Source organism: Megalops cyprinoides, chromosome 16, assembly GCF_013368585.1.
Source record: "Megalops cyprinoides isolate fMegCyp1 chromosome 16, fMegCyp1.pri, whole genome shotgun sequence".
Taxonomy (NCBI): domain Eukaryota; kingdom Metazoa; phylum Chordata; class Actinopteri; order Elopiformes; family Megalopidae; genus Megalops; species Megalops cyprinoides.
The window spans coordinates 30826731-30841170 of record NC_050598.1 but is presented as its reverse complement, the minus strand read 5'-3'; the positions used below and the strand labels follow the sequence as shown (position 1 = coordinate 30841170).

Genomic DNA, 14440 nt, shown 5'->3' with positions numbered 1-14440 from the left:
AATTCATCTCTTTTATACTGAAGGTGTATTGAATAGTCTGTTACGTTCAGATGAACTTCTCACAGGGTCTCTCCGGTGCTCAGAAGGGGTACCGGGTGTAGCCCCACGTCCTTGCGGAGGTGAACGGATGGGGTTGCAGGCCACAGCCCTGTGGGGACACACTCAGGGTTGCTGTAGGCTGACAGTTGGTGGTGATCAGGAGGTCGTTATAGCTTTGCGTTTCCCATAATCCCCTCTGAGTCCGGCACGTAGCCGAGGCCAGGGGCAGATCTGGGTCAGGCCCTGGGCTGTCGCGGGTGACCTGGCGCATGTAAGGCTTTGTTTGCTGGGTTTGCCGTCTGCCCAGGCTGTCTGCTCCCTGGCGGAACAGAACGTTCAGAACCAGAAGCTCCCCCCCACTTTTCGTACCGGCTGAGTTACGCAAGGCTGAACTCAGACGAGGACAGTATCCCATGAAACTTTGCTGCTGTTGCAGTTGCTAAAAGAGGGGACTGGTTGAGGAGCAAATTATACGGGAAACTCGCTACTGTGGGAAAACTCGGATGCAGATTCTTCACTCTATCTGCCCAAATTCTTCACTGAGTCTGCGCAAATTCTTCACTGAGGGAAATCTGCACAGTATGGAAAATTACTCCCCACTGGAAGGGTAGTTTGTAAAACAGAAATGGACATCAGAAACCACAACCTGGCTTGACCATTGACCCGGGAAAGTTTCTCCTGGTCATTTCATAATTCATGATTCAGACTTTGCTCAACTTTCACGGAAACTCTGTAAATGCAGACGGACAGATCCGTGTCAGTGAGGAGTCAGCTCGGGCCTCCTTCTGCTACACCAGAAGGAGAAGAACGGAAAGATACTGCTGCTGTTTTTCAAACCATACATGACCGTACATGATGTGGGATGTTAAATTAAAGATGGGATGAAGACTACGCCTGTCAGAGTGCAGCTTAGCGCCTGCATCACCTCCACCAATCCCGTAGCCTGTATTACCTGCCCGTGTTTAAGTGCTCCACATTCAGGTACCAAACATTCCACCTGGTACGACCCAGGTCAGGCCTGCATCTGAGATGAGTCACTTGAGCCCAGATTAGCCCGGGTAAGAGCTCAGGCGGAAGATGAGGTGGTGTATGCTACACTAGTCAGGAGCAGACCCCAAACTGACATATGTATTTAGTGCCTGCGCTTTCTCTCCCTCTCTCTTTCCCCCTCTCCCTCTCCCTCACTCTCTCTCTCCCTCTCTCTCTCTCTCTCTCTCTCTCTCTCTCCCCCCCCCCTCCCTCTCTCCCTCTCCCTCTCCCTCCCACCCCCCCCCCCCCCTCAGTGCCTGTGCTTCCTGATTAACCCTGGGTCCTCTGTTGTTTCTTTAATGTACTTTGGGCACTTTTGCGTTTGAGGGAGTTTTTTTTTTTCGGGACCGCTGTTCCTCTGCCGTTGTCCTCGAGTGTTCTACATCTCGCCATCACTGCTGATCATTGTCTCAATTACTCCCCCCTCCCTGTCTCCCCTCCCCTCCCCTCCCCTCTCTCTCCCTCCCTCCCTCTCTCTCTCTCTCTCTCTCTCTCTCTGTCTGCTCTCTCTCTCTGTCTCTCCCTCTCTCTCTCCTCCACTCCCCTCCCTTCATCTCCCCCCCCTCTCTCCTTTGTCTCTTTCTCTGGTGCTCGAGGCTCATGTGGTGCTCATGGTTGCGGTCAGACTGGAGGCATGTCACTGCCACTCATGTTTCCTTCCCTCTCTCTGTCCCTGTTTCCCTCCTCTACTCTCTCCTCTAACTATTTTCTCTCTATCTGTAACTTCCCCAATGCTCTCTCTGCTGCCCCCCTCCCTGGCCAAGAATAACTTCTCTCCTTCTCTTTCTGTCATCTTCATCCCTCTATCTCCTCTTTCCCTTCATCGTTCTCTCTCTCTGTCTTTCCCTCTCCCTCACTCTTTCAAGGATTCAGAGGTTCAGTTGTGCATTATTAGCATGATTGGAGTTATCCTGTATTGACAAAGCATTTTTGAGCACAACTATATAAGATTGACTTTCCCTTGTTTCCCCCCCTCTGTTTGGATGCCTACTCTTCTGTGTCTTTCTGCTACTTTTCTACCTCTTTCTCTCTCTTCCCCTAACTACATATCATACTCCCTCTTTCCTCCTTTCTTTATATCTACCTCTATCTCTACTCTCTGTCTTGCTTCTCTCTCTCCCCCCGTCTCTTCCTTCCTCCCTCTATCCCTCTGTCTGTCCCGCGCCCTCCCTCCCTCTCTCTCCCTCCCTCTCTCTCTCTCTCCCTCTATCAGGTCCTGTTGTCTCCTGTCTCAGTCATGTCAGTAGCAGCTTGTCACAGACCATCAGTATCTCTCCCCCCCCCCCCCCCCCCCCCCCCCATCCCTCCCTCCCTCCTCCTCCTCATCGACTCACTGTGAGTTCCACAGACCCTGGCTAATATTAGAAAGCATGCTGACAGTTTTTTTCCCTCTTTCCTTCTCCCATCTCTTTCCTTTCCTTATTTTGTCCTCCAGCTCTGTCCATCAAATTTAATTTCACTTTCTCCTCTCTCCGCCTTTCTTTTTTCTCTTCATGTCCCCTCATAGTTCTTTTATCTCTCTCTCTCTTTTTCTGCCGTGTCCTTAACGGCTTTGCCATTTTCGGGTTCTCCTTCCATTTTCTGCCATATTTCTCCCTTTTTTCTCCCCGCTCCGGCTCGTTCGACCTCGCTGGCCTGCATCAGAGGCGGGAGAGAGAGGTGTGATAAGACCCCCGTTTTCACACCTCTCTCCTCCTGCTTTTTGAGTGTCGGAGACGTTACTCTGTAGCCTAAAGCGCAAAGTAGAGGCAAGAATTTTTTTTAAGTGGGGGGGGGGTGTTGTGCTATCCCTTGAGACTGGTAACCAAGAGAGAGAAAAAGATAAAATGAAGGAGGGAATTGGGAGAAGAGAACTGGAGCGATGGGCGAGAGAGAGGGAGCAGTGTGTGTAGCAACGCGTGTATCCTTTTCTCAGATTCTTTTTTAAAATTCAATTTCTGCTTGTGTCAGCTCAGCCTCCTCCCCTTCTCTCGCTGGAAAGTTCATAATTGGTGCTTGGTGAGGTCTTTGTACTTGCACTGCATCCTGGTACCTATGCCACATCCTGGTACCTATGCCACATCCTGGTACCCATGCCTCATCCTGGTACCTGTGCCTTATCCTGGTACCTATGCCACATCCTGGTACCTATGCCACATCCTGGTACCCATGCCTCATCCTGGTACCTGTGCCTTATCCTGGTACCTATGCCACATCCTGGTACCTATGCCACATCCTGGTGCCTATGCCACATCCTGGTGCCTATGCCACATCCTGGTACCTATGCCTCATCCTGGTACCTATGCCTCATCCCGGTACCTATGCCTCATCCCGGTACCTATGCCTCATCCCGGTACCTATGCCTCATCCTGGTACCTATGCCTCATCCTGGTACCTGTGCCTTATCCTGGTACCTGTGCTATGCCTCATCCCGGTACCCATGCCTCATCCCGGTACCTATGCCTCATCCCGGTACCTATGCGGCATCCCGGTACCTATGCTATGCCGCATCCTGGTACCTATGCTAGGCAGCATCCTGGTACCCATGCCTCATCCCGGTACCTATGCCTCATCCCGGTACCTATGCCTCATCCCGGTACCCATGCCTCATCCCGGTACCTATGCCTCATCCCGGTACCCATGCCTCATCCCGGTACCCATGCCTCATCCCGGTACCTATGCCTCATCCCGGTACCCATGCCTCATCCCGGTACCCATGCCTCATCCCGGTACCTATGCCTCATCCCGGTACCCATGCCTCATCCCGGTACCCATGCCTCATCCCGGTACCTATGCCTCATCCCGGTACCCATGCCTCATCCCGGTACCCATGCCTCATCCCGGTACCTATGCCTCATCCCGGTACCCATGCCTCATCCCGGTACCCATGCCTCATCCCGGTACCTATGCCTCATCCCGGTACCCATGCCTCATCCCGGTACCCATGCCTCATCCCGGTACCCATGCCTCATCCCGGTACCTATGCCTCATCCCGGTACCTATGCGGCATCCCGGTACCTATGCTATGCCTCATCCCGGTACCTATGCCTCATCCCGGTACCTATGCGGCATCCTGGTACCTATGCCTCATCCTGGTACCTATGCCTCATCCCGGTACCTATGCGGCATCCCGGTACCTATGCTATGCCGCATCCTGGTACCTATGCCTCATCCCGGTACCTATGCTATGCCGCATCCCAGTACCTTCTGCATCCTGGTACCTATGCGGCATCCCGGTACCTATGCTATGCCGCATCCTGGTACCTATGCTATGCCGCATCCCAGTACCTTCTGCATCCTGGTACCTATGCGGCATCCCGGTACCTATGCTATGCCGCATCCTGGTACCTATGCTATGCCGCATCCCAGTACCTTCTGCATCCTGGTACCTATGCGGCATCCTGGTACCTATGCGGCATCCTGGTACCTATGCGGCATCCCGGTACTTGCTCTGCACTCTCGTACCTCACACTCTCTCACTAGTCCCACTGATCTAAGTGCAGAGCAGCCAACATGCTCAGTGTCAGCCACAGGCCAGGAGTGAACGAGCTTCGGCAGAGAGCACCATAGAGGTGTGTGTGCTTTAGCCCTAACACCAGGCCTTTGTGGAGCTGATCTTGTGAGCTAAAGGTTGTCGGTTCAATTCTCAGTTCAGCCTCCCACAGCTACAGGAGCTGTGCTGTCCAGTCTTTATGTTTGAAGTTGAGGCCTTAATCAGCTCACCTGTGGTCTTGTGTGGGAATTGAACTGCCGGCGTTGCCAGGAGAGAAACGGAGTCTCCGGTTCGTGGTGGGATCGGTGGTTTCTGCAGCGCGTCCTGGAGTTTGCGTCATCCCTCGTCTCCCTGCAGGGTCTTCGTGCGTTCTGTTTAACGAGTTTACGCAGAGGACGCCTTGCTTCAGATTACCTCATTACACACCCAGAGCCAGAAACTGTTTACTGTGGAAATGTTTACATGTTTGAATGTTTTAGGGCATGTGGTCTGGAATAGCACATGGAAAATAAGCAAATCTAACGGAAACCTAATGCTGTTGTGCTGCATGAGTCTGATGGAGGGAGAGAACTGATACTGGAAAATGCTCCTCTGCGCTGCAGGCCGTGTGTGTGTGTGTGTGTGTGTGTGTGTGTGTGTGTGTGTGTGTGTGTGTGTGTGTGTGTGTGTGTGAAGGTGCCCTGTCTGACCTCCCTGCTCTCTCCCCCTCTCTCTGTAGCCACCTCTGATGGAACGCGTCAAGGCCTTGAGAGCATGAGAGGGGGTGTGTGCGCCACGCAAGGCATGAAGGTGGTGCTCAAAGTGGGACAGAGTGAGTAGCCAAACCTTCATCATCATCGTCATCATCACTGTCTGTGTTCTGCCCGAGATCCACAGCTGTGCTCTGAAGCACTCTGTGTTCCTTCTGTCTCAGCTCCTCCCATTCAGCTCTCTCTCTCACACACACACACACACACACACACACACACACGCACACAGCCGCACACACACACTCACACATACTCGCACACACACTCACGTACTCACACTCACACACACGTGCACACACACACACACGCACACACTCACACACACACATGCACACAGCCGCACACACTCACTGACACACACTCACACACACACTCACACATACTCACACATGCACACATACTCACACACACAGCCGCACACACTCACTGACACACACTCACGCACACACACTCACGCACACACACTCACGCACACACACTCACGCACACACACACACACACACACACACACACACACACACACACACACACACACACACTCTCACACTCACTCTTGCCCATCTGGCTATTGATCAGCCCAGTAACTTGTCGAATTAATTGAGAATTAAACTACATCCTTACTGTGAGCATCCCACAACACACACACACACACACACACACACTCACACACTCAAACACAAACATACCACACATATCCTGATTACTCTCACAGCATTGAAACTCCACACACCTGCTCTATCCATTATACACATAGTTAAAGACACACAGACATGCACTCCTCCACTCCCTGCTCACACGCGCGCGCACGCACACACACACACAGCTGTGTCACAGTGCAGGGCTGTGTTAGTGTGAATCTGTGGGGCTCCTGGCTCACTGCATTAGTGTGTCATTAAACTCTGAAAGAAATGGCGGCAGTAAATTAGCTGAATAACAGTTGGAAGAATAAGGTGATTTTACTCCCTCAGCCTTTGAATAACAGGGTGTGAGACGCAGGCAGCAGCATGTGTTTCATTCTTCTTAATGTAATGAGGATCATTCTACACCCCCCCCCCCCCAAACCCCCCCAAACCCCCCCAAACCCCCATCTCCCTGCATGTGCACACTGCGCACACGCACAATACACGCAACTCCGTACACCCCCCCCCCCGGGACTCGCTCGTTCATCCAATACGCTTATCTTATTAATGTGTTTGTTGCAAAAGCAGCGCCTATCAGTCATATAATCGCACTGTCAGCTCGACGGAACAGCGCGAGCCAGCAAACTCCCCCCCCCCACACCCCCCCCACCATCACCACAGTCAGAAGAACTGGGCTGCAAAAAGAACAAGAATCATCTTCTCTCCGGCTCCCCCTCCCGCCTTCTCTCCTGTTCACCGCTCTCTCCAGCGTTGTCTCTCCATCTCTCCCGTCCTCTCTTGTTTTTTTTTGGTTTTTTTGGTTTTTTTTTATGTTACATGTTCTCTCTCTTCCCTCCCTCTTCTCTTCCTCTCGCTTTAGGTAGTTTCCAGCAGCTAAGCTGAGACAAAGAGGTCATGTTTGGTTTGTCAACATGTCCTCGTTGCCGCCTCGTCACAGTGTCTGATACGGGGCATGTGACACTTCCCCAAGCCATAGTGTTTGTTTTGTAAACATTGTGCCTGCCAAAGTGCAGGGACCTGATTGGCCAGTGCAGCGCCGCTGTGGTGTTTTCGATTGGCAGTGATGTCATCGGCAAAACGTGTTAGCAGAGACCTCAGATTGCCTCGTGTGAAGTTTTAGAAGGAGCTAAAAATGTGTTAGAGCTTCTCATTTTCAGTTTTTAATAACGCAAAAAAAAAGAAATTAATTGTTCAGGAACATGCTGGCGAAGCCAATCCACCCTCTTACCTAAGCAACAATTACGTCTGAGCCGAACCTGCTGGGCTGTGCTCCGTCTAATAGCCTGGGCATGCGTTCAAATTGCACAGAGAGAGATGTAATCAGTTTTATTTTTGACAAGAAACCAAATGTGACTAAACTGCGGTCCAAAAAAATGTTCAAACTCCTCAAACGAGAATGCTGGAAGCCTGCTGAAAAACTTGCGTGATGTTCCTTCCTTGAGTATAGGCGGCTATTGCTTATCCAGCAGGGGTTACCTACAGTGCTGCGTGTGTGTGTGTGTGTGTGTGTGTGTGTATTGTTTGGAGGTTTGTGTCTAAGCTCACTGGTGTTTCCCCACAGGTCCCTACGGCCTGCCCCCCAAACCCCCGAAAACGGAGCAAAACGGGGGCCGATCCAACACCAAAAGTGCAGGTGAGCGGGAGGGCTGATCTGGGCGCTGGCAGCTGGAAGAGAGGGCGTAAGATGTGAAATATTGTCTAAGCGTCTCCCCACATCAGTCTCACTTTAGTCTAATGAATTCCATCCCCTCTGGCCGCTCCTGTGCCGGCGGTATCCTCCTCGGAGCAGAGCGCTCCAGGCTATGAGCCGCCTTCTAATGGCCATTGAGGGATGCGTGGGGGAGAGGTGCGGGGAGGCTCGGAGCACCACTTTCACACAGATATTATTGTCATTAGTCTGCCGCCCTGGCTATGCCTGGCCGGGGGGGGGAAGAAAGGAGGGACTGGAAGAAAAAGGGCTGATGGAGGGATAAGGAGAGAGGGAAGGGACAGGAGCTGCTGTTCCTTTCTCCTCCATTTACACCTCTTTCATACTTTCTCGCTGTCTCTCTCTCTCTCTCTCTCTACACCCCTGCTTTTTCCATCTCTTCACACCCCATTTCTCTTCTCTTCCCCTGCCCCCTCTCCCTCTCTCTCCCTCCTGGTTTTGAGGCCTGCTGTTCCCCTCCATCTCTCCATCTCCTTCCTCCTGCTGTCTTGCTCAGCCTCTGACCCCCGATTCATCCTCCTTATCTCGGCGCTTCCTCCAGGGCACCATGGCAACGCGATACCTCTGAAACGTTGCAGGAACGTTGTGAGAATGTTATTTTACCCTTCTGTGTACTTGAAGTCAGAGCCAGATGCAGGACAGTGGAGGAGGAGTGGAGTGAGGGATGGGGGTATAGTCAGAAAACACCATGAAGAAGTGGAGGGGGGGGTACAGTCAGAAACAAAAGAAATTTGGATAGAGAGAGAGAGAGAGAGAGAGAGAGAGAGAGAGAGGGGGAGAGAGAGGGAGACAGGGAGAGGGAGGGAGAGGGAGAGGGAGAGAAAGACAGAGAGGGAGAGAGGGAGAGAAAGGGGGGGGAGAGAGGGAGAGAGAGAGAGAGAGGAAGGCTGGCTCTCAGTAAGGAGAGCACAGAGGGGAGGAGAGGGGAAGTCATTATCATCATGTTCATAAGTCATTATGTTCTGAATAACAGAGAAAACTAGAGCCAGGGAGGCAAGGAGAGACAGCGGACAGGGGAGAGGGAATGAGAGGGGGAAGAAAAGCAGAATTGTGCCAGGAATAATGATGCTTCAATTGAGAACGTCCATGGAGAGAAACAGACCCTGAGGCAGTGTGGCCAGATCCCAGAAACCCCCTGCGGTCACCAGGACCATGACTCCTGCTCCATCGGAACACATTTATCTGTGTCAACATGTGGTCTAACCGTGCGGTCCAATCACACGGTCTAACCATGCGGTCTAACCGTGCGGTCCAATCGCGCGGTCTAACCGTGCGGTCCAATCGCGCAGTCTAACCGTGCGGTCCAATCACGCGGTCTAACCGTGTGGTCCAATCACGCGGTCTAACCGTGCGGTCCAATCACGTGGTCTAACCGTGAGGTCCAATGATATGGCCTGACCATGTGGTCCAATCACACTTTCTAACCACGTGGTCCAATCACACGGTATGACCGTGCGGTCCACAGACATGTTCACTATGCCTGTCTGTAACTCATGCTGTCTGCAGGCTTGCAGGAACATGGCCTTAAGTCAGTGCAGGATGTAAGTGGTACACATGCATTGCACTTTCGGACCTGTGGTCTGCTGGGTTTCAGAAACGCTGGATGAGGTCTGCAGTGTTACTGAAACAACGGGGTCTTTGAGCGTTGTGGTGTGCTGGATTACTCAGCCTCTGCCTTTAGACACTGCAGTCTCCATGGTTATTGAAATATTCATTTCCTCTGCTTAAAGGTTAAAAGCTGCAGTCACTCGGATGTGCTGCTCATCCTCCCTCAGGGCTGCTGCTAAATCTGTCCCGCTCTTCCCTTTTCCTGCCGCAGGTGGCGCTGGGAACTCCACCTACCCCCAGGGCGGGGCAGGGGCCGCGGGCGGTGGCGAGAACGGGCCCCTCCCACCCTCCAACGTGGCAGTGATCGCGGGCGCGGCGGGCGGCTCGGCGTTTCTGCTGCTGGTGACGGCCGTCATCTGCGTGGTGTGCTACCGCCGGCGGCACGCCAAGCACTCGGAGTCGCACCACCCGCCCCTCTCCCTCTCCTCCCTCACCAGCCCCAAGAGGGGGGGCGGCGGGGGCGGCGGCGGGGGCAACAACAACGGATCCGAGCCCAGCGATATCATCATCCCGCTGCGGACTTCTGACTCCGCCTACTGCCCGCACTACGAGAAGGTGAGCGGGGACTACGGCCACCCCGTCTACATCGTACAGGAGATGCCCCCCCAGAGTCCCGCCAACATCTACTACAAAGTATGAGAGTGGGGGGAGACCAACACCCCATACCGCCAATGGCAACAACCCCCCCAAACCCCCCAAACCCACCCTACACCCTCTCTGAAGTCCAGATCCTCTAGCTTGTGTCTTTCTCCACACACCCTGAATCACTGCGAAACTGACCTGGGTTCAGTCCAGGGCAGGGAGACTACGGTTGGATCCCCCTGGGTGCGGCTCTCAGAGCAGACTCATCAAGACCAGGGGATGGAGGAAAAGGACCTGGCGATCAGAGCGTTTTTTTTTTTTTGGTTTTGTTTTTTTTTTTTTTGTTGTTTTTGTTTTTTGAGAATTACCGCATCAGTACATGAACTCCTGTGACCTCCTTAAAAGCTGAATCTGTCCAGCCCCTTGTCGAGACCAACATCAGAACTTTGGCTGCGTAAGCTAACTCACAAATCGCTTTTTAGATTTTTTTTTTGGTTGTTGTTGTTGATTTTTATTTTAGTTAGTTTTTTCTGTCAGGGGCTTTTTGTCCTTCACACAGGGCTGAAGTTTGGGATCAGCAGATTAGTCAAAGTTGTGATTTTGGTCGAGGCCCTAGTTTGTTCAGTCAAGCATTAGTGGTGTTCAGGATCTTGTGTATTTTATTAATGTGTGTAAGCGTGAGTGAGTAGGATAATAATTATGATATTGATCACTGCTGTTGCACACAGTGTGTTTACAGTTGGTGCGTGGTAGCGTGTGCGTGGATGTGCGTGCGTGTTTGTGTTAGACTGTTTTAAAAAACCAAAACGACACAAAAAAGAGTGAATATCAAAAAAAAAAAACTGAGATTCCGATTTTCGTTTTTTATCGCTATCAACACTTATAGATTATATATAAATATATAAATATGCCGTAAATAATTTTTAGATGTTTTTTCTATCGTTGTTTTATTTTTTCACTAAATTTTCGTTGTTAGGTTCTTTTATTCCGAGGCTTAGTGTTTGCCGTTCTCCTTCTCTCGTTTGTGTTGTAATTTAATTGAATCTTTTTATGGTTTTTCTTGCAAACGGACGCTGCACTCTCCCTCCTGTGCCTCTCTCCACCCTCAGTGTGTATACTCCCCCCTCGACGCTGTAGTTTTCAGCTTAGACTTCGTTTGTGGCAGTGCTGAGGTAGAGCAAGCTGTTCAAAGTTTTGAGAGTGAACGTTTTCTTTTTCTGAGGGGACAAAAAAAAAATAAAACGGGAAAAAGAGGGGAGAAAATGATGCCACCTCAAATTTTGGGAAAAGGTGGAAAAAAACTCCAGAAAGAGTGTCCCAGAAGAGGAGGGGGAAAGAAGGTTCCTGGAGATCATCTCTAATGGACATTTGAAGTGGATTCCTGACCAGACTCTGGGATGTGGGGATATTGGACACAGATGCTGAAGTGGTATTTTGGGCATAAACTATGTGAACAAAATGTTTTATTTCTCGAACACACATCTCATCAGCACTGATTGGAGACATACACACAGATGTGAAAACACACTCATTTCAAACGCACACACACAGTCTTTCTGTTACACACTGGATACACACACATACACACAGATGATGGAGACAGATGAGACATGAGCTGACACGCACACACACACACACACACACACACACACACACACACAGGTTACACGCTGTTGTTCCTTATTGGAGATGATGAAAAAGTGGTTGTAACAGAAAGGTCAGAGCAGAGGTCAGAGGTCAGAGATGTTGCTGTCATCACTCCTCTTATCGTTGTGTCCTGTTTCTGTTAGTTCTCCTCGTTTCGTTTCTTCGTGTTTGAGCAGACAGCGATGGCGGATTTTTTACGCCGTGTTTGCGGGCTGTGCCTCATCTGGGTGTTAAGCTTTGTGAGCGGCGTTGAGTGCAGTGTTGAGTACGGTGTGAGTCATGTGACCTGCGTATGTGACCTCAGTGAGGGAGACACGGGGGAGGGGCTGGATGTCATGAGCAGCACTGCGGTGGACTGAGAGCGTATGTAGCCATGTCTCATGTACAGCGTGCACACACACACACACACACACACACACACACACACGTCATACACACACACATATAATGCACCTCATACTCATATTTCCAACATACCTTGCACATGCACACTAACATACACATACTCACAACACACCTCATACACACGCGCACACTCACACCCACACACCCACACACTCACACATACACTCTCACACACACACACACACACACACACACACACACACACACACACACACACACACACACACACACACACACTCTCAAGCTCTCACGCTCAGCTGCTCCTTGCAGTGTTCTCCATTTCCCAGCCTCTGTAAGAGCCCTAATGGCTCCCTTCTGTCTCTTTGATCATCAGGTCGAGTTTCTGTTCCTCACAATTCTCAGGCGGAGCCACAGCCAGATAAGGTCCTCTCTGCACACAACGTTGACGTAACTTTGCGCAGTAGCATTGCCACAACGTTAAACGAATGTGGCAAGAATGTTATGTGCCTGCAGTCCTCTTCTGTCCTGAGTGTACTTGCCCGTGTCCGCCGTCGCCCGGTCACGATCCGTTTCATCACACGCTGTCTGGGCTGGCCTTCTCCGCACCCTGTCAAAACACCCCGCAAACACTGCCGGCCCAAACTGTCCCATATTTACGTTTTGTGACAATAGACTGTCACATGCAGGGCACCTTCTCACCCTTGGCATCCATGGTGACAAAGGTAGCCCAACACACACACACACACACAGCAGTGTGTTATGAGTCAGACTCGGAGGTACTCACGTAAGCGATATGGTCTAAGTGTTCTCTGGCGCACTCTGTGTTCTCAGGAATAGCGGTGACCGCGGCGACACACGTGGGCCTATCGGAACTGCCATTGTCTTATCACTGAACAGGCCGTGTGATTAACCAGGCACCAATGGGATGCCTGGAATGGAGAAACGGCTAATCAAACGCATAGCTTTCGGCACAGGGCCACTCCTCAGGGGGTGGAGCCAAGGCTTCTGCAGCCAGCAGTCACCAATCAGCTCCATGGTTCCCGCCCACATAAAGCCTTCAGTTTAAATTCCACACGCACTCACTGGTGCAGAAGAGGTTAATGTTTCAGATCCTTGTTTGGATCAGAAGTTTGACCCAGGCACCATTAGTAGTATGTGAATCTGATGTAACTGACCACTTGCTGTTCTGTCCCATAATTTTTGCCTCCTCTTGTGTAGAAGAATAAAAATGATTGATTGACCGTGGTTTGTAATAATACAGAGGGCGTTTGATTTACTTTCAGCCTCTGTGGGTGAGGCCTGCTTTTGCTTGGGGCACAACCATTGTGCAGACAGGGCAAGGGTGCAGTGGAGGGTTGCAAGTGAAAAGGTGTTCAGGGCACGCAGGGTGAAGGAGTTACTGTGTGTCCCTGTGTTTGTTAATGTAGCTCTCCTGCATAACCCACATTGTACATGGACAAGATTGGGGTGTGACGTCACCACCCTGTGACACCCAGCACTACAGACGTACCGACGACACCTTTCAGAGAGACGGCGAGCGGTGCGAGGAAAACGTTTCGCTGGACTTTGACGTTTCGGCTGGTTTGCGGGTGTCACCTGCAGACAGGACCCCTTGCGGACTTGGGCAGGGTCTGGCCGGTGGGCGGGCCTGTGATGGAGAGATCGCATTCTATTGGTTATCACTCAATCATGGATATCGTTTTTAAATCTGCACTCGTCTCCCCCCCCCTCCCCCCGTCGGCGTGCCCCGTGTTTTTGTGCCAATAACCAGGAAGACGTGGAAAGAGGGGGTTCACATCGAAACGCTGTGGGACACTCATGTAAACGCTGATTTCTGTGTCCGTGTGACCCCCCCCTACCCTTTCCTTCTCTTTCTCCTGTCCCTCCCCACCCCTTAAAAAAAGAGGAAAAGAACAAGTACATTCCTGCTTTGGAACAAATGTTGACATAAAAAACAAAAAAGTTTAAGCACCAAACATCAGCCTTCGTGTATTTTTTTTTTGTTTGTGTGTGTGCGCGTGTGTGTGTGTGTGTGTGTGTGTGTGTGTTGGGGGGGTCTTAAAGACCCCTTTAAAAGACACAGAATCCAGGGGGACTCATCACCACCTCTCTGCTCTTCATCTCTTTTCCCCCTCTCGTTTTTAAACTGCTGTCTGTCGAACATCTACTGGTCTTGTTAGTGTTGAGCGTTGCTAAGCTACAAGAAGAGAGTGACATCACCACTAACTCAACTGTATGACACCCCTCTCTCTCGGGACACGCTGTCTGACTATTGGCCTCGTTTCCACAGTAACAGGTGGCATCTAGTGCACTCAAATTCAACAAAATCAAATCGGGCCTCAATGTGAAGTCAATACTCCTAAATATTGTAGTGTTTGTTACTGATATTGTATGGGTTGTCCTAGTAGTGTATGTGCTAGGTGATATGAATGGAAATGATGGTTATACAAACCATAAAAACTTGGTTAACGTGACAAAGGTTGTTCACAAGAACGAGTCAGTCAGTAATTGTGACCATCGTCCATTGTGTTTAAAGTGTTCGCAAGTAGCTGATTTTTAAAAGCATTCTTAATTTAGCTCTAGCTGTAAAAGTTCGGGC

The 14440-nt window shown here is 50.9% G+C and overlaps 1 protein-coding gene across 1 annotated transcript in view; it reads left to right on the top strand.

The window, feature by feature from the left end:
• The window catches only part of efnb3b (ephrin-B3b), a 48579-nt gene extending 37929 nt beyond the window's left edge, over positions 1-10650 (top strand). The window contains exons 3-5 of the mRNA XM_036548194.1: positions 5259-5351; positions 7492-7563; positions 9458-10650. Of these exons, the coding sequence (XP_036404087.1) occupies positions 5259-5351; positions 7492-7563; positions 9458-9885 (593 nt within the window). The 3' untranslated portion in view covers positions 9886-10650. The remainder of the gene's footprint in view (positions 1-5258; positions 5352-7491; positions 7564-9457) is intronic.
• The last annotated feature ends 3790 nt before the right edge of the window (positions 10651-14440 follow it).